This window comes from Bidens hawaiensis, unplaced genomic scaffold (assembly GCF_021521415.1).
Source record: "Bidens hawaiensis isolate Kalapana, Puna unplaced genomic scaffold, B.hawaiensis_p1.1 tig00018141_1, whole genome shotgun sequence".
In the NCBI taxonomy this organism is placed as follows: domain Eukaryota; kingdom Viridiplantae; phylum Streptophyta; class Magnoliopsida; order Asterales; family Asteraceae; genus Bidens; species Bidens hawaiensis.
This window is the reverse complement of record NW_027492745.1, coordinates 41,374-62,343: the sequence shown is the minus strand read 5'-3', so window position 1 is coordinate 62,343 and position 20,970 is coordinate 41,374. Positions and strand designations below refer to the sequence as shown.

Below are 20,970 nucleotides of genomic sequence, written 5' to 3'. Positions count from 1 at the left end.
CAACAACTAGCATTAAACTTAAGCAATGCAATAATTCCCTTCATATTATTATTTGACGTAATAATAAAATGTTTGACTTGAACTCATTTTACATGTAATCTGTATCAACATAAACCCGTTTCAACTTGTCACCCGGTTACCATGCTTAATACAAATGCATGGTGTAGGTGATGCCACATCATCAACTTCTATGGATGGTGACATGAGTGACAAAAATATATCACTTTATTAGTTAATACATTATATGTAAACTTGTCAAACGTCAAGTACAAATTAAGCTTTTGTTGGACACCTATTATAACAGACATATACCACTTCAATGTCAACTAAACATCCTTAACAGAACCAATCTTGCTATGGCTTAACATGACAAAGCCACGCGGTTTAGTGTTTGGCCAATTCGAACCACAAAGCGGGTCTCGTTTCCTTTTATGCCACGACGTTCATCGATCGGTGACCAACAAAACATAGACACAAACAAAGAAAACAATTTGCAGGGTCAAACAGAGGATGACCAAAATGGCTCTTTATTAAGTGCATTTATCACCAACGACACACGCTTTCGTGTTCAAACAAAAAGGCAAGAGCACGTTGATGTAGTTTATCTAGTAGCTCTGATGCTCGATATCTGGGTTCCTAAGTATTTACAAAATTGCCACCTGTGTCGATGACTTGATTCATCTTTGCTGCACAGAAATGTTTATACCAAAATTGGCTGAGAACTGAACATCATATAAAACTTCATAACTAAATAGCCAAAACAATGTGTGTGTTTGTATGTGTGTGCGCATGAAACCAAAAAAAGTGATATATGTATTTTATATATATGAGGCGTGCATGAGGCCGAAAAAACCAGTCCGTAATTGAAACAATTGAAACTAAACAAAAACTGACGGTTTGGTTTTATGATTGGGTAAAAACCATACTTTCGGTTTGGTTTTAGTTTTGCACATAATGAACTGAATCAAATTTTTGGATTTTCATTATAAAATTTGTACTTTATGTAACTCATAAGAATTTAATAAATAATGGAACTCAAATATCATAGCGCAAATGTATAATACTACTTTTTAATTAAAAAAGAGTCAATTATTCAATAAACATGTGAATTTAAAACTGGAAATTCATATGCTTGACCTGAAAAGTCAAAATGTGTTCTTTTAACTTGTGGTGTTCACGGTCTGGTTCAGTCGATTTTGACGAAAATATTGACTAACTGCTAAAGACATTTCTGAAAACCGCAAACCAAACCAGTGAGGTTAGTGGTGGGGTCGGACGGATTGGCCAAAACGATTTGTTTTAGATAGTTTGAACCCATTTTTTCTTTCTGATTTCAAATCATTAGTATTAAATTTTAATAATTGATAAAGAAGGTTCATGACATTATTCATATGCATAACTGCATATTCCAAATTAATAAAACAAATAACAAAGTTAAACAACCAGTTTAGTTTGCATGGTCGGTTCCAAGATTCAAACCATGAAGGCATGAACCGTGCAACATAAATCTAAAACAAGCAAAATCGACCCATTCGACCTGGTTTGATCAACTCAACTTCAAAAGTTTTTGAAAACTCGACTTTTTGCATAAGGAAAGAAAATAGTGAAATGAGCAAAGGGTTTAGATACTAACCTTTGATGACCACGCGACGACCATAAATGTTGCAGCAGATTCAGTGATAGCATACAACTTTACACGGTTGATACAAATTACGAGAGCTCATGAGAATAATACCTCTATGTAACGTATAGGCACCGGGCCATTTTTCATTCCCACCAAAAAATTTAATAAATTGGGAAAAAAAGGAAAAAATAACTTACTCAGCGGTTCTGATAAAACTTTTTTTCATATTTTTTAAATCCTTATTCGAATCACTTTTTGACATTTCATCTGCGGATCCCTTCTCTTTCTCTGCCTTCTTTTTCATATTTTTAAAATCCTTATTCGAATCACTTTTTGACATTTCATTTGCGGCTTCCTTCTCTTTCTCTGCCTTCTTTTTCATATTTTTTAAATCTTTATTCGAATCACTTTTCGACATTTCATTTGTGGCTTCCTGCTCTTTCTCTGCCTTCTTTTTATCGGCCTCTATTTTCTTCAAGTTGTCTTCATGTGCTTGATTGAACATTCTCACAAAGTTCTTCAAAGTTGAAACAACTGAAAAGAAACATAATATGGATTTGATGTAAAGTCAACCATCCTAGGAAAAAGTCAACGGTTTTAAAGATTAAAAGAGTTGGCATTTAAAGGTAAGTAAGTAGCAATTACCATGCTCGTATGGGCAACGGGCTGGATCCTCTCCGAAGTAAAGAATTAACGCATCGACACTTTTACCCTATAAAACAATGTGGTGTTATGAAAAACTAAATGAAATTTAGAGGTGTGCATGAAACCGAAAAAAACAATCCGTGACCAAAAAGACGAACCAAAACAAAAACCGACGGTTTGGTTTTATGTTTTCGTAAAAACCATTTCAGTTCGGTTTCGATTTTGCCTGTAACAAAAACCGAAAAAACCAACCCTAACCAAATTTATGAATTTTCATTTTGAACGTGAAGTAATTTATAAAAAAAAATAATAAATAGCGTAACCCAAATTTTTTGGCTCAAGTGTATAATAAACAATTAACTGAATAAAATTCAGCAGTAAAAAAAAGATTTAGGTCTAAAGTTTTAAGCCCAAATTCATTATTCTAGGCCAGATTTTTCTGTCCCAATTAAAACAGAAAAACCAAACCTAACTGAATTTATGAATTTTCATTTTTCTTTTGAATGTTGAGTAATTTATAAGAATTTAATAAATAGAATAACCCATATATTTTAGCCCAAATGTATAATAACTAAAGTAAGATAAACTAACAAAAAGATTTAGCTCCAAAGTTTTAGGCCCAATTTCATTATTGTGGACCAAATGTTTTTGGCCCAAAAAGTTCAAGCCCAAATGGTAAAACCTAAATTTTCAAAATCTCAATATATATATATATATATATATAGGGGAGGGATTTTTTGAGAACCATATTGAGTTTTAAGAACTTAAGAACTCAATTCTAGGCCACACATTTAATTAATTGGAATGGAATATGTGGTTGAGATTAAATCTGACAAAAAAGTCAAAGTAGGAAAGAGAATAAAGATGTAAGTAGTTACACCAACTTTTGCGTCCGTTACACATGTGTAAAAAGTCGACTCGGTGCGTAAAAAATTATGTAATTTTTTTACGTGTATGTAACTTACATATATTACGCATGTATAAAAAAAATTCGAAAAAAAGAATCGTTACACTGAGTTCTTTCGAGTTCTTAAAACTCAAAGGGGCTCTTATTTGAAATCTCCCCTATATAGGGGAGGGATTTTTTGAGAACCATATTGAGTTTTAAGAACTTAAGAACTCAATTCTAGGCTACACATTTAATTAAATGGAATGGAATATGTGGTTGAGATTAAATCTGGCAAAAAAGTCAAAGTAGGAGAGAGAATAAAGATGTAAGTAGTTACACCAACTTTTGCGTCCGTTACACATGTGTAAAAAGTCGACTCGGTGCGTAAAAAATTATGTAATTTTTTTACGTGTATGAAACTTACATATATTACGCATGTGTAAAAAAAATTTGAAAAAAAGAATCGTTACACTGAGTTCTTTCGAGTTCTTAAAACTCAAAGGGTTCTTATTTGAAATCTTCCCTATATAGGGGAGGGATTTTTTGAGAACCATATTGAGTTTTAAGAACTTAAGAACTCAATTCTAGGCCACACATTTAATTAAATGGAATGGAATATGTGGTTGAGATTAAATCTGACAAAAAAATCAAAGTAGGAGAGAGAATAAAGATGTAAGTAGTTACACCAACTTTTGCGTCCGTTACAGATGTGTAAAAAGTCGACTCGGTGCGTAAAAATTTTAAAATTTTTTTACGTGTATGTAACTTACATATATTACGCATGTGTAAAAAAAAATTCGAAACAAAGAATCGTTACACTGAGTTCTTAAAACTCAAAGGGGCTCTTATTTGAAATCTCCCCTATATAGGGGAGGGATTTTTTGAGAACCATATTGAGTTTTAAGAACTTAAGAACTCAATTCTAGGCCACACATTTAATTAAATGGAATGGAATATGTGGTTGAGATTAAATCTGGCAAAAAAATCAAAGTAGGAGAGAGAATAAAGATGTAAGTAGTTACACCAACTTTTGCGTCCGTTACACATGTGTAAAAAGTCGACTCGGTGCGTAAAAAATTATGTAATTTTTTTATGTTTATGTAACTTACATGTATTACGCGTGTGTAAAAAAAAATTCGAAAAAAAAAATCGTTACACTGAGTTCTTTCGAGTTCTTAAAACTCAAAGGGGCTCTTATTTGAAATCTCCCCTATATAGGGGAGGGATTTTTTGAGAACCATATTGAGTTTTAAGAACTCAATTCTAGGCCACACATTTAATTAAATGGAATGGAATATGTGGTTGAGATTAAATCTGGCAAAAAAATCAAAGTAGGAGAGAGAATAAAGATGTAAGTAGTTACACCAACTTTTGCGTCCGTTACACATGTGTAAAAAGTCGACTCGGTGCGTAAAAAATTATGTAATTTTTTTACGTTTATGTAACTTACATGTATTACGCGTGTGTAAAAAAAAATTCAAAAAAAAAATCGTTACACTGAGTTCTTTCGAGTTCTTAAAACTCAAAAGGGTTCGTATTTGAAATCTTCCCTATATAGGGGAGGGATTTTTTAAGAACCATATTGAGTTTTAAGAACTTAAGAACTCAATTCTAGGCCACACATTTAATTAAATGGAATGGAATATGTGGTTGAGATTTAGATTAAATCTGGCAAAAAAGTCAAAGTAGGAGAGAGGATAAAGATGTAAGTAGTTACACCAACTTTTGCGTCCGTTACACATGTGTAAAAAGTCGACTCGGTGCGTAAAAAATTATGTAATTTTTTTACGTGTATGTAACTTACATATATTACGCATGTGTAAAAAAAACTCAAAGGGGTTCTTATTTGAAATCTCTCCTATATATATATGGGAAAGTTAACGACAAATTAAATTAGTGTGCTAACTGTGAGACTCAAGTAGTGTAATTATATATACAAATAGTGTAACTATGTAATTACATCATAGTGTAATTACACTACACTATAATTACACTATGTTGTATATATAATTACACTAGATTCTCACAGTTAGCACTTTAATTTAATTTGTATTTGATCCAAACCCTTGGTTATATATATATATATATAATTGGTTTTTTGTTTGGTTTGAGCCCAAAACCAACCCATGTACACCTGATTAAGTATATAAAAGATGGTGGCGGTAATTTTATGGTGTTAATTTGTAAACGGGTCGATTTAGGTTATATTTTGAGAAACATGAAAGTTAGTTAGAGAAACATACCACCAAAGAGTAGAGTGAGGCCAAGGTCCTTGCTTCACCTTCTGCTGAAGAAAGAAATTCCTTCAATGCCTAACAAAGAATAAACAAACAATTCCTTCAATGCCTAACAAAGAATAAACAAACAATTAATGTATGAATATAACTAACAAAACCATATTATTAAAACTATTGTTACACAATAAGATATTGCAAAAACTATGTTATTACATCTTTTCAACCCATTCGAGCCGTTTCATCTTTGCTAATTTTCTACATTTTACGTTTCTGACCCGTTACCAGAAAACTACATCTCGTATCGACAGTTTTCTTAAATCTTACGGTTTGAAATTTTTCACAGACAGGTCCATCATTTTCGGCTGTGGACAATTCCTGGACAACTTTCTCGAGCCCTTTGCTTACAGTTTGCATTTCCTCAGCCAAATATTTCAGTTGTACCTAAAGAGAGAAAATAATCATTAAAATCCACACAAGCAAACAATCTTTATATAAGATCGATCCGTACACAACAGAATTATTGCTTTTGACAGTTTTGCCCTCGTACCGCAAACACTTTTGTCTTTTCTTAACATGTAAGGATAAAGTTAGGGGTTTTAAAAATTCCCGTGACTCATTGCTTGCTCGGAATCGGCTTTGCTTGCAAATGAGCCAAGTCGTTTGGTTTGTAATGAGCTGAGCCTGAGCCAAGGCAAGTTTGGCTCGTTTAAATTAAAGCCCAAATTTTAATAAATATAAATTATAACCCGCATGTATAATCAAAACTTTTATAGCTTATTATTTATGCATTACATGTATGTTAGTGTAAAAATATAGGCTTATTGGATTTTAATAATCCCAACTAAAGGCTATTAGCCGATAATAATCCCAACTGAGTTTTATCGCCATTAGTGGTCCCAAATTTAAAAAAATTGGCTCTCAGGGGTCCCCCTTTAAAGAAAACCTAACGATGTTAAACTCTTTTCCGAATTTCAAACTGATTTTTTAGGGCTTTTGATAGGAAGGAGGATACGAGTCGATTGATGTAAAACTTAGCTCGAAACGATGCTCCAAAAGGCTAAATTTGTAGCATCGTTTTGAGCTAAGTTTACATTAATCGACTTGTATCCTCCTTCCGATCAAAAGCCTAAAAAATCAGTTTGAGGGAAAAAAGTTAACACCGTTAGGTTTTTTTTTAACGGGGGACCACCGAGACTCTTAGAGCCATTTTTTTTTAAATTTGGGACCGCCACTAGCGATAAGCTAAGTTGGGATTATTATCGGCCAATAGCCTTTAGTTGGTATTATTAAAATCCAATAAACCAAAAATATAAAAGTATTATTTTTAAATATACTAGCTAGCCTGAGCTTAGCATTTCAGCTCTTAAGATAAACGAGCCCGGCTCGGTTAGGTTTGTAAACGAACCAAGCCTAAGCCCAACCTGGCTAGGCTCGGCTCGTTTACAACCCTAGATAAAAATGCCAATAGAAGAAGTATATTTGTTGTGTAACAATCACCTCCCTCATTAAATATATGAAATCCAAAAAGATCACCTTTGATGCACGTTCCAAATTGTCAAGATCCTTGGAAAAATCTAGAAGTTCTGGTAGTTTCTCAGCAAGCACCTATAGGCAATATCCACCAGAGTTAGCATGAACAAAAGTGAAAACAAGCACAAAACTTTCCACCTGGTCTTTATATATTATTACTTTGCCTTAATCTTGAGAAACATATGGTAGTTTATTTAAACAAGCTTTTGGTTTAAATGTTTCAAGATAAAAATACCTTACAAAGATAATGCATGAGAGTCATTCTGGCGTTCCTTGCACGGGTATCTGTAAGTTTGAGGAGGCTATCCAATCTGAACCCGACAGCAGAGCCTAAAACAAAAACCAAAGCATTAAGAACTGAAATAATAGCTTGTTGATGAGGGTATTAAGAGTTAGAAACTAGAATCATGTATCCATTATCAATGTAAAAATAATGCATCTAGCTATCCTTACTTTTCTATTGGTACAGGTGGCAATTTTGACCCATTTACTTATGAACGGGTGGGAACTTCGTTTAAACAAACGTGTATGAACACATCTCATTTGTTCATTTATGGTTGTTTACCTTCGTCCGTTTGTGTGCGTCAGGTTCATTAATTTACATTTGTTTAAGTTCATTTAGTTACATAGTCATCTAAAGTTTTAGGCCCAACATATTTATGTTCATGTTTACTTTTAACTGGTGTTTGCATAGTTCTAATAAAGTTTTAGGCCCAACCGTATGTTTATACCATTAATGAACAAACATAAGTGAACGCACGCGCATTCGTGTGATTGTTGGTGTAATTGTTCATGTTCAACCATTTATTCGATTAAAGTTAAATGAATGAACACGAACACGCTCCATTCATGTATGTTTGGTTAGCAGATCAAAAAAAGTAAATCAAAAGAACTAAGTTAAAAGGAAATATATGGAAATTGGAAAGTCGCTTAAAAGTGTAATTTTAATGCATAAATCCTCTCAAATTCTTTTAAAAACCTAATTTGGTAACTGAAAATTTTGATTAGTTGAAATAAAAGTGATTTGCTAAACATGACTAGTCCCAATCCGTTTGAACACGTACTTACAGTTACCTGTTTTGACCTATTACCCAACCGACCTATGAAAAGATCCGAATTATAATGAGAGTACGTTTTCTACAACTCAAGTAATAACATACCTCTTGCTGTACCCTGGTTTAAAGCATTTCCCAAGGTGAGAATTGTTTGCATGACTCTCTTAAATTTAGAGGAACTCCTAACCTGAGAAAACCATCATTTTCACAAAAGTTTAATTATTTTAAATTGTTGCAGAATTGAATATTAAATTAACATGAAAATAATTTGCCTGTTCCACTGCTGTGTTTACTGAGTTTAAGCTCTTCCTAAGGTCAGAAACCTAAAAAAAAAAAAAGACCTTCATTGCATTAAAATTCAGAAGTTATAAAGAAGGAAATGCATGTAAATATGTAACATGTAATTGCTTCTCGACCTGTGATCCAAACTGTAACTTGAAAGAGAAAACTCTGAGCTTAGCTTCGGTACGTGGAACTTTCATTAGCTCCATGAAGAACTGTAACAAAATAAAATGTAAATTTCATATGATTAATACGGGTCAGGTATGGTAACGACTAACGAGTCATAACAGGTTTGCACTGATACGTGGTCAAATTTGGAATCGGTCAAAACAGGCCGAGTTGGGTTGACCAGCAAACACCGTTGATCCATCTTTTCAAAAACAATATAAACATTTAATGTGTTAATTATGATTGCAAATAACATACTTTTACAATGCTAATATAGTATCATATTATAAATTAAATATTATAAAACTTAGGAAGTCAACTGCTTTAGAATAGGCTTCCCGCAACTTTCAACCTGTTTGACATGTTCGATCAATATGACACATTCCCCTTTCAGTATATAAAAAAAAATTTGAAAAAAAAAACACCTAAGTTAGTTGATAGACAAGTCTGTTATGACTCGGTTCAGTTTACAAACCTGTTCACATTTTCCCAGTTTTTCCTTCTCTCCTTTGTAGCCCTGCGAATAAAGGATATAAAGGTCAATAGACAAGTAAATGATGAAAAGCCACATGTGCAGTCCACGTGGAGCTTGTGTTTTGCATTGACCCATGAACTAGTTGGCTCAAAGGTGCAAGAAACCACCATTATTTACAAAAGAATTAATAGAAAAAAAAAGATATATTACCTTTAGTAATTCCATCTCTTCTTTAGTAGGACAAAACTTTATAAGGTTTTCCACCTGATCAGCATCCAGTGCTGACTCATCTAAAGCAAGGACATAATCCTACCAAGTTTCATATATAGATATGAAATGAAAATCCACATATCCAGACTTTGAGATCAAGCACAAGTTCAAATTTTCAAATGTATGATTGTCATTCATTATATATCTAAAACTAAAAACTTTTATAGCGCATATTAAGTATTAACAACAATGGAGCACAACCTCCTCCATTCTGTAACAAAAAGGTGTGAAGATAGCATTTCTCCAACTAAAGAACAATTTGTTTAAATATTTTGTTCGCCCAAGGTTCTTTTTAATTAGATTATTTTAGTGTCTAATTTATAAAACATTGATTATTCATGTTTTAAGAGTAAGTTGCAGTTACTTCACATGTTTTAATCATTGACCGGCGCCTTTTGTATTTGTTAGCCAATACTTATGGAAATGAAAATAGTTAAGCTTACCATTAGTTCATGCAACGGTATCTTCACCTTTGAGAGCATAATTTCACAGTTGTATGCACGTCGATGATCAATCTGAAAGAAGTTCAAAAGTGTCAAAATAATTTATAATATCAGCTTGATGATATCCAGAAATCAGAATAAAGGTACCAGTTTATAGCACAAAATGAGCATAATATCTTACCAGTTGTACTTTTTCAGGCTTATTAGCTATTGACGCAGATTTTGGTTTTGCAGGCCCCTTATCTGCATTCGGATTTGCAGCTGAGAATAGATTCTCAAGTTCTTTTATATCGATCTCGGGTGTCCTAATGCAAGTATATCATAAAATCAATGAGAAAAAAGAAAATGAGGCTTAGTAGAAAATGTCATCCTTTTTCAAGAAAGATGAAAAGAAAACTTACTTCACAGCTTCACCACATTTTGATGTTTCAGCCCACAAGCTTCCTTGTACTGCTCTTGTTAACTTCAGCCAATGTAAAGGCTTAAGTTTCTTTAAATTTTGATTTTTTGCCACTGATAGACCACGCCCCCTACCTAATGGTGGTGGAGCTGGAGCTCCGGGCAAACCGCCTCCTCTTGGTGGTGGTGGTGGCGGAACACCACCCCCTCTTGGTGGTGGCGGTGGCGGAACACCACCTCCCAATGGTGGTGGCGGTGGGGGGACACCGCCTCCTCTTGGTGGTGGATGTGGCGGTGGCGGAACACCACCTCCCATTGGTGGTGGCGGTGGTGGAACTGGGGATGAGGATACCAAAGCAGGGGGAGGTGATGGTGGCACTGGAGGCGGCGGTGGTGGTGGAGATGGTGCACTTGTTGGAGGTGGTGTTGGTAGCGCTGGTGGTGCAGGTGCTGGTGTATAAGATCCTGATTTATTTTCTCGCTTCTCGTTCGTAAGTGTAGTTGTATGAGGGGGTGATGCAGGTTGTGATGGTGATGGAGTTGTCTTCTCTTTTGCAGGTGCAGTTGTAGGAGGTGGTGGAGTTGTCTTCTCTTTTGTAGGTGCAGTTGTAAGAGGTGGTGCTACTGGTTGTGACGGTGGTGGAGTTATCTTTTCTTTCGCAGGTGCAGTTGGAGGTGGAGTTATCTTCTCTTTTGCAGGTGTGTTTGTAGGAGGTGGTGCTACTGGTTGCGACTGTGGACTTGTCTTCTCTTTTGTAGGTGCAGTTGTATGAGGCGGTGACACTGGTTGTGATGGTGATGGAGTTATCTTCTCTTTTGCAAGCGCACTTGGTGGAGGTGGTGCTATTGGTTGCGATGGTGGTGGAGTTGTCTTCTCTTTTGTAGGTACAGATATAGGAGGTTGTGATGGTGGTAGAGTGGCATTCTCTTTTATAAGTGCAGTTTTAGAAGGTGGTGATACTGGTTGTGATAGTGGTGGAGTCGTCGTCTCTTTTATAGGTGCTGTTGGTGCAGATCGTGATATTGGTTGTGATGATGGTGGTGGAGCAGTCTTGTCTTTCAAATGTGCAGTCGTAGGAGGTGGTGACGATGTTTGACTAGTCTTGTCTTTTGTAGGTGCAGTTGTAGGAGGTCGTAATACTGGTTGTGATGATGGTTGACTGGTCTTGTCTTTCGTAAGTACAGTTGTAGGAGGTGGTGGTGATACTGGTTGCGATGATGGGTTACTGGTCTTGTCTTTCGTAGGTGCAGTTGTAGGAGGTGATGGTGATATTGGTTGTGATGATAATTGGCTGGTCTTTTCTATTGTTGCGGGAGGTGGTGACCCTGGTGAAGTGGGTCCACTTTTCATATCCGGCTTCTCTTGTGGCGAACGAGTCGGTGACTGTGGTGGAGTGGGCCCATCTCCCATTGCTAACTTCTCTCTCAAAGGTGGAGTTGGAGGAGATGGTGGTGGTGATATTAGTGAACCGCCTGGTGTACGTGGTGTTTGTGGTGTACGCGGTGTTTGTGGTGTGCGCGGTGTTTGCGGTGCAGAAGATTGCTCAGATGATAAATGACGAGAGTGTCCCGCCTTGGTATTAATATCCCTTAATCGCGGGCTAGGTTGCATGAATGAAGACCGAGTTGGAGAACCCATTTGAGAAGGTGGTTCATGCGGACGCATTCTAACCTCAATATCAGCAGGTTTCTGTAAAGACTTGTCAAACTTGGTCAAATGAGATTCTTTATCATCAGCAACATGCATTCCTAGGAGGTAAGGATGCACAGTTTCATGTGTAGGACTTGTTGAAGCGCTAACGGGCTTCTCCTTCGGGCTCACTGAATTATCTTTTAACGCCTGAAACAATTTACAAAAAAGAAATTAGTAGCTAAATATTTAATTAACCCGTTTTAGATAAAACACAACACTAACTGATCCAGAGTCAGGTGCACTTATTTGATTGCGCGTATTAAATGCCACATCACTTTTAGGAACTAGCCAATCCACAGAATTAAACATTTCTTGGACCGTATCAAATGCTTCGATAGGGAGACCCTCTGCTTTCTGAAAAAAATATGAATCGACTGGCGCTATAGAAGCTGCATGATCCATTTCCGAGAAAAGAAACTGTACGTATAAGACTAAAAAATAAATTCTTTTATAAGCTATACTATAAAATAAATATAACTGTCAACAAAAAAATACCTCAGCCTTGAAGTCCTCAGGAAAGTGATAGTCAGCATCCCATAGTATGTCAATTTCATAACGATTAAGAACTAAAATATTTGATCTGATAAATGATGTATTAAACATAGCACGATACACTAAGTTTTCATGCTCCCAGTCATCATGTAAGTTGATACACTCCAGCACAATGTCACCTTGAATTTGGCAATTGATATCTATTATTACAACTTCACAGTCTGCCTGTAAAAAAATAAAAAGATGTCATTACAGAAATAATAATAATAATAATAAGGGTTTGGATCAAATACAAATTAAATTAACGTGCTAACTGTGAGAATCAAGTAGTGTAATTATAGTGTAGTGTAATTGCAACATAGTGTAATTACACTACTTGATTCTCACAGTTAGCATGTTAATTTAATTTGTACGTTAACTTTCCCCAAATAATAATATCCCTTTTTAGATTTCATATATAAGTAGCAGATCAAATATGACAACAATGCTTTGCATTGACATGCTCGGTCGAACTCATTTCGTTTCAAGCTAGTTTTCTTATGTAAAAAAACCATAACCTGAATCAAGACACTCATAAGCAAATTCAGGCTAGTAACGAACTGAACGAACACGAACAAAGCATTTTCATGTCCGTTTGTTTAACTTTAACCGAACAACGGTCAAACACGAACAATTAAATGAACAGGGTTTTCTTGTTCGTGTTCGTTTATGTTCGTTCGTTAACAGTACAAACAAATGGTTCACGAACGTAGACAAACGAATATAACTGAGCTAAAATAAGTTAAAACTAAACTAAATAGTAACAGGCCAAAAAATTTTAAACGAATATATTAACGAACTTAAACAAACATAAAATAACGAGCATAATGAACATAAACGAACGCTCGGAAAAGAATGAACGAGACATGTGTTCATGTTCGTTCGTTTAACTTAATGAACAAAACTTTTGCTCATGTTCGTTCATTTATTAAGTAAACGAACTTCCCGCTGAACTTTGTTCACTGAACGCTCGGTTCATTTACAGGCCTAATCAAATGGATCAAAATTGCCACTTCTAGATTTAGCATTACACTATTATGTACTAAATAGAATAAAAGTAAATCATGCCTGTTTGTAATATCGAACATTCTTACTCCTCTTTGGTGTTGTGAACAAAAGTTTGGTAGTTTTATCACCGGGCATGTAAGGATCTTGTCCATAAATACTAAATATAGGACAGCATCCACCGTTTCCATCAACATCAGGAATCAATCTCATTATCACACAATCCAGACAGAGTGCTCGATCCAATGGTGGCCATTCGGTTGCCACATTTCTCCTTGATACATATTGTAAATACCTCAATTGCGAAGGTATAGGATTCAACGATGAAAAGCAATGTAATAACTCACTACGAGCTTGTTTATAAACCGTATCCAAAGTCTTTGATTCTCCAGAGTAATTTTTACTGTAAATCAATAATGCAGCCAACATGAAAGCCAAAACAGGCCACGCACCGCGTTCACAATGCATTAAAAGAACGTATCGCATGCCAAACGAAAGCCAGCTTTCACATGATCGTAGATAATGGTGGATGGCTTCCATCGTGAGTAATGGGCAACCTTCGTAGTGACGAGGGTATTCAACTATGGTCATATCGTGAGTTGATAGAGCCGAGGCGAGTTGGCTTGTTGTGTTGCCTTCACGAAAGTTAAAAACAAGAATTGAAGCGTCTGGATAATGATCTTTAAGTTGGTTTGCTATGTCACCCACATAAGTTTTGTAGTTTTCTTGATCCCATGCATCGGTGGTGAAACAACAGTCAAAGACTACACATGAAACATACAATCTTGTAAGTGAATGTAAAAAGAGTGTAAATGGCTGTTTATTTCACATTTAGCACATTAGCTTCAAAAGGCTGATGAACTAGTTTGCTTTGCATATTGAAAATCCAACTGTAAAAATCATGTTAATTCAAAATTTGACAATTATATGCCTCAATTTCTACACACTTGTAGCTCTTGACTACCTAAAACAAACAATTTTCAAGCTATATGTATGCTGAAAAACGGTTAAATGATACCATAAACTGTTCCAGACCTCTTGATTTTGTTATCACATTTGGTTTGTGAAAGCCAAAAACAACTCAATATTGTCTTAAGAGTGTTGATAGAAACCAAATTTTCCATACATTGATAACCTAAAGAAGATTCATAACCTTATTCCTAGATTCCTTATTTCATACAAGTTAATAATGGCTACTGCATTAATTCGTTAACTTACAAAACTGATAAAGTAGTTGTTTTGCATATTGAAAACCTAATTAGCAGGAACAAACTGTTAACCATTATGATAAAGCATAATCCAACTGTAAAAACTAAAATCACTAAAGTTAATTCAAAATTTGACGATTATATCCTCCAATTTCTACATACTGTTCTCCTGACTGCCTAAAGCAAACAAAATTTCCATCTATACGCTTATAAATTCAATGGATATAAAGCGGTTGAACGGAGATGCATTAACTCAATAACTCCAAAACACTAAAAAGCTACTTTCCTTTGCATATTGAAAACCAAATTAGCAGGAACAAACTGTTAACCACTATGATAAAGCACAATCAACTGCAAAAAACCTAAAAGCAGTCACGCTATTTTAAATTTGATAATTATATGCTCAAATTTTTACATACCATGGCTTTCCACTACCTAAACTAGGTCTAACAATTTGACATGAACCTGCTAACACGACAGGACACGGATATTAACATGTTTGAGGTTAATAGGTTTGGAGAAAATGACACGATCAAGTATCATGTCGTGTTCGTGTCTAGTGCCTACAGTAATCTTGTCTTATCGTGTCGTGTCTAACATGTTAGGCCATGTTATGCCGGACATACCTAAAACAAACAAAATTCTCATCTATGCGGATATAAGTTTAACAAATGGATTTAAAAACGGTTGAATCACTTCATTAACTTGTAAACACTAATTGCTTTGCATATTAACCATCATAATAAACCATAATCCAACTCTAAAAACCTAAAATCACTCATATTAATCAATATCTAACACCTAAAGCCCAATTTCTACATAAACCAAACACATTTACCAGTTACACATATACAAATCCAACAAATTAATAATTAAAAAAAAATACCGTTAATAATAATAATAATAATAATACCATAAACTCTTTCTGAAATCTCGAGAAGTCCATCAGGCGGCTTCTTGTAGAACAATTTCCGTAACAATGTCATTACTATCAATCAATCGGTTATAATATTATTTAATTGCGATTTGAAACCCTAGAAAGTGCAATGTAGGCTCTAAATCCACCACCAAATCATCGTGCACGTGCATGCGGTAAACGATTATGATTCTGTATGTGATTGAATTGCTGCTTTTGAGGATTAACGAGCTCGGCGTGTAGAATATCAATGGCGATTGTTATTATTATTATTATTTGAGTGTGAGTTTATGATTTTCTATTGGTACGTGTGTGATGAATAACATCAGCTTCGGGACGAGAGTGATCGTTGCTCAGAAATTACAAATCATTATAAAAACAGTTACGGGGAAGTTAGTTTACGTTCTACGTCTATTTAATAAAAAACGAATACGAAGGAAAATTTGTGTTTGCTTAATTAGATGACAGAAGGATAATAATTGTGTTATACACGGGTGAAAAATATATCAACAAACAATATAAAATATAAACGACATATTCCGTCAACACAAATATTTGAAATAAGATTTTTACCAATAAATGTTACAAAAGAAGTTAAACTATGTTTATAATATAAAAAGAAAATACTTTATAAATAAATAACGCAGTGAAGAAATAATATAACATAAATGAATCATTAAACCTGAAAAAAAATAAAAAACACATATTAGTAAAAGATTTTGTAATATTAATTGAAAACAAAGCTTACAAATACATACCAGCTTTAAACTTTATCACATTAAGTTTCCGAAAATCTCCTTGTAAACAACGTTTGTTGGTTTATTTGTAAGCTGTGATTCTTTGTCAAGTATGACTAACTTAATACCCGGCTCTACTCTTCACTTTTGACAAAGCTACATAAAGTTGGCCATGTGAAAAAACTAGATCTTTTAAGTATAGCCAACTCTAGATAATGATTAACCTTGACTTTTGTTGATGGTCATGGCAAAATAAAATGCAATAGGAAACTGTCTTCTTTTTAACTTAAAAGGAAGTTTCTTATCCGATGGCGTCTGACTGATGCGACTAATCAAGGTACGATATCTGATATGAGTACCAGAAACAACTATAGCATCAATTACACTTCTACCGAGACTAACGACTTGTAGGCGTGTACCGTTGCACAATCCTTTTTTATGATCAATATTCCGTAGTAGCATAATTGGGACACCAACTTTAAGAACCAATTTGTGATATGGCATTCCAGACGTTTTTATCCCATTTAGAAAATCAGGAGAGTACAATTGCGGGTCAAAATTATCAAAAACAGTTTCAGCTTGATCTAAACTATTTGAACTTAGATACTCGACTTCGTCACCGGGAAACAGTGCTAACCTACGCTCTGAGCAACCTCATTTAAAGGTGCCAATAGTGCCCGATCTTGAAAGTAAGTAACTTTGTTGAATTTGTCTAACATTTTAGGATAGACAAACTGAATTAAATCACCAATTGGATCTAATGAATTCAAAATTAGAAGATCATATGGAATCTCAACAATTGATTCTCCATCATTTGGACCACCAACGTTCCCTTCACCTATATCCGATAGCCAATCCGCAAACTCTTTGATCTCTTCAAGATTTGAGGATCCACATCCAACTGTAAGCATCATGTTCTTTGTAAGTTTAAGTAATTTACATTTTGACCAAATGTACGAAGAATTTATAGAAGCATTTACAAATTCACTTCTAGTACCATTTGTAACAACGGGCAAAATTTGTCGGAAATCACCACAAAAAACAACCACCCTACCTCCAAATAAAGTTTCTGAAGTATTTGCGGGATCACCTGTCATAACATCTTTTAACGTCCTGTCCAATGCTTCAAATGCGTGCTTATGAATCATGGGAGCTTCATCCCAAATAATTAAGGTTGTCTTTTTCAATAATTCATACACGTCTGTATTTCCCTTAACCTAATTAGGAAAACAAATAAAAACATGTTTAATGCAACGAATGTATATTAAAATTGAAATTCAAACATATGAAATTGAATATTAAGAACAAAATATACTTATAATATTTCTAAATGGACATTTTTGTTAACTCAAAGGAAAAAACAAAAGGTGTGAATAAGATTTGCATGATGAGATATAGCGTATGATAAATAATACCGGACATTGAGAATCTTCAGTTAGATTAATCGGAATGAGAAATCTTGAGTGGGCTGTTCTACCACCCTCCAATAACAAAGAAGCGATTTCGCTTGAAGCAACGTTCAATACAACTTCTCCATTAGACCTTATAGAAGCAGATACGGCTTTCCATAAATACGTTTTGCCCGTACCACCATAGCCATAAACAAAAAATACACCACCTCTTTTAGCAACCAATAAATTCATTATTTCATTAAAAACACCTTGCTGTTCATTTGTTAACGAATTAAAAAGATTATTAAATTCGTTAGACATGGTTTCGGTATCATAAGAAAGTTCTTCAACCGTCAATGGATTAGTTGCTCTAGAAATAGAATCCTTGTCTGGAAAAGGCATCTCCTTATACTTTCTGAGAGTTGAGTTATTAGAAACTAAAAAATTTTCAATTTCAAGCAATGCTAGGTTCTTTAGTTGTTCTTCGTTAAGACTTAACTTTGCAAAACAAAATAACATCATATATTTAGAAAAAGTATAAACAAAATTTTTACAAAATACATAATTGTGCAGTAAGAAAATGGATTAAAATTATTTAAAGCGTACCCAGATTATTTTGATCCTTTTGTTGTTTGTATAGAATGTTTTCAACTAAAATTTGTCATGTGCTTTCCCAAACAAAATTAGGTCTTGATAAACTATATGCAATCAACATTATAGCAAATAAATGCCGAAGATAATAACCGGTGGAAGTATAACTTGCTTTTTGAATGGCTTCTATATACTCTTTGTCGTCATCTAAACGGCCTCTTCTATAGTGTGCCTCTCGAAAAGTATCACAAATAACTCCATCAACTGTTCGAATGTGTTTAAAACATTTAGGACCTTTAACCTTATTTAGTAGAATTCTTAGGTAGTAAGCTTCATCGAACGCGGGTGGAATAGCATGAACTCTACCTATTGCAAACCCCCTTTGTCGCAATTCCCATTTACGTTGGTTTATTTCCATACAAACTTTGTTGGAAACTCAGAGTAAGTGAGATGGCTTGCAGACTCGTACTTCTTATTACACTCAAACCAACCAGTAAACATTGAAGACGCATTAGTGGTTTTGTTAAGTACATCTTCAATATCTTCTTAGCACCATATATTACTTGGTGTTCACTAGGTAAATGAAAAGCAAGCCTCATTATTTACGGAAGCCTATAATGCACATCAAATGCAAATATTCTCCATGTGGCTTCGCATGCCGAAACATATCTGCAGTCATAAAATGCTTTAATTTCGTCCAAATTAGGATCTTGGTTATTATAATTTTTATTTTATACAAGCGAAATTGTCACTCGATCTGGACCCTTATTAATGTATTGAAACAAATACTTGATTGACCCATCTTGATTTCACAACTCGACTTTAGATGGGCTTGAAATTTTTTTAATAGAGTCTTGTTATAGGGAACAACACTTCTATTATCTAAATTTATATCTGACAACATATTCTCCATTATCTCTTCTTTTGCAGACAGGAAAGCCTTCGGAATCAATACTTATTTTATTCTGAAATCTTTTTGGAAAATTCTTGGAACGTCTTTTATTAACCATGCAGGTGCATTTAGGGTTAGCCTCACCACATGGACCGTGAATCATGTGATCAGATACAAGCTTGTATAGTTCCGGTTTAGTGTTCCTGTTTGGAATTTCAGCAAAGATAAAATTATGTATCAGTTGTGGATTAGGAATCTTGCTTTTTGCATGCATAAACATGCAAATATGCGCGTGAGGTAGCCCCCTTTTCTGAAATTAATCGTGTAAACAACTGCAAAAAAAAAGAAAAAAGAAAAAAAACTATTAAACAATATTATCTTAATATTAAAACATTAAATATATAAAATATACATAAGTAAATTTTTTTAATATTTAATAGTCATAAGATAAAAAGATGTTAACTGCTTGAACCTTTTCAAACAAAAACTTTTCCTTCAACTCTTTAATCATTGAATCAAGCTTGAGCTTAAAAAGTCTGCATAATATATCAGGTCTATCCTTCGACTTTAAGGTAGTATCCTTAAGAAACCTTTTCACTTTTGGCCAATTGTGTCACAGCCCCCGACCCCTATACCCTGGGAGGGAAGCCGCGAACGTTGAGTAGTGGTATCGGTGTTTATTAAAATAATTTGCAGCGGAATATTTCATCAGAACCGTAGTTAGGAAAAATTGATCAGAGTTATAAAAACACCATAATTCTTATTTTATAAACTGGGATAAAAACCCATTTCTATACAAACATAAGTTTTATAGGGATAAAACCTAATTTATAAAGCACGTTTCTTTATTCTGGTGACAAGCCACTTATTTAAGCTGGAAGCCCGCATGCATCATTCCTTTGTCTCTAACAAGTCACCTGAAACATGTTTAAAAATATTTGATCAGCAGGAAATACTGGTTAGTACATTCATTTATAAATGACACATTCTACAGTTACAGCATTAAGATGTTTTTATATCTGTCTGCTTGCAAATTACCAAAATGTACTTGTCACTCGACCGTATCTGTGACTGTGGTCATATTACTTATTGGCTAACACTTGTCCAGTAAGTAACGTGTAATAGCCTAGTAGGAAAGCCTTGTATACAAAACCCCACAATACCAGTAGTAACCATCCCGTAAGTCTACAGAGACTTAATCACTGTAATGTATTTAAATTCCTTTGAAAATATTTAGACTATCTATCACGAGTTTTATGGTTTTTAGCAAAGCATCATGACAGTTTTGGAAAATCATTTATCTCATGCAAATGTGAGTTGTGCAAAAATTCGAATGTCTCACCTTGCAAGTTTATGTTTAACAAGCCTTCTGGTTTTAAGCACATAAATTAAGCACAATGTAGTATATCTATATTAGTATAAACCCAAAATTATAACGATAATCACGAGACATGAAACTTTACACGATGACACAATGTCATACCTTGTTGAGGTAGAGCTTTTGGATTCGAGTATGAGTTTCTTTCGATCGGAGAGGTACCGTTACAACTACTCGGGTATAATATCAGCCCTATATGAGAAATTTAGAGAGATAGTGAAAATGAACGAGTTATGAAGTTCAGAATTCCTCCCTATTTATACTTGAAATTGAGCATCTTCGCGTCGCGCGAAGAAATCTTCGTGTCGCGCGAAGTTGAAGTAGGGTTGTCGAGTCAGCCCTATCTATGCCACGTGACACGACACGTGTCAGGTAACGTGTCACCGTTGCGTAACTTTCACGTTGCAACTTTGCGTCGCGCAAAGAATCTTAAGCCTGCTCCTTCGCGTCGAGCGAAGGAACAAAAATACTAAGGCGGCCCGTGACGATGCGAAGTGCAAAATGCGCCATCAAAGCGCCACATTGCGCCCATCGCACTTTGCCCAAGCCTGAGCCCGTGTTCGTGCGCATCGGGTGCTTAGCACCCTCCGCTAGGACTACTGGGTGTGATT

General features: G+C 34.8%; 2 protein-coding genes across 2 annotated transcripts; both read right to left on the bottom strand.

The window, feature by feature from the left end:
- Window positions 1-1,640: 1,640 nt before the first annotated feature.
- Window positions 1,641-15,440, bottom strand: LOC143555545 (formin-like protein 18). Its single transcript, XM_077045078.1, is given in 17 exon segments — window positions 1,641-2,158; window positions 2,270-2,336; window positions 5,402-5,470; window positions 5,720-5,836; window positions 6,929-7,000; window positions 7,161-7,255; window positions 8,086-8,167; window positions 8,253-8,303; window positions 8,397-8,477; window positions 8,906-8,947; window positions 9,116-9,214; window positions 9,619-9,690; window positions 9,800-9,923; window positions 10,020-12,127; window positions 12,206-12,427; window positions 13,310-14,010; window positions 15,368-15,440. Coding segments are annotated over 17 exon segments (4,416 nt in total). The 3' UTR covers window positions 1,641-1,817.
- Window positions 15,441-16,739: 1,299 nt separating this feature from the next.
- On the bottom strand, window positions 16,740-17,900 carry LOC143555543 (uncharacterized). The gene is made up of 2 exons (XM_077045077.1): window positions 17,523-17,900; window positions 16,740-17,324 (listed from the first exon to the last, which is right to left on the bottom strand). Exons 1-2 carry the CDS (start codon window positions 17,898-17,900, stop codon window positions 16,740-16,742), a joined length of 963 nt encoding a protein of 320 aa, XP_076901192.1.
- Window positions 17,901-20,970: the final 3,070 nt, after the last annotated feature.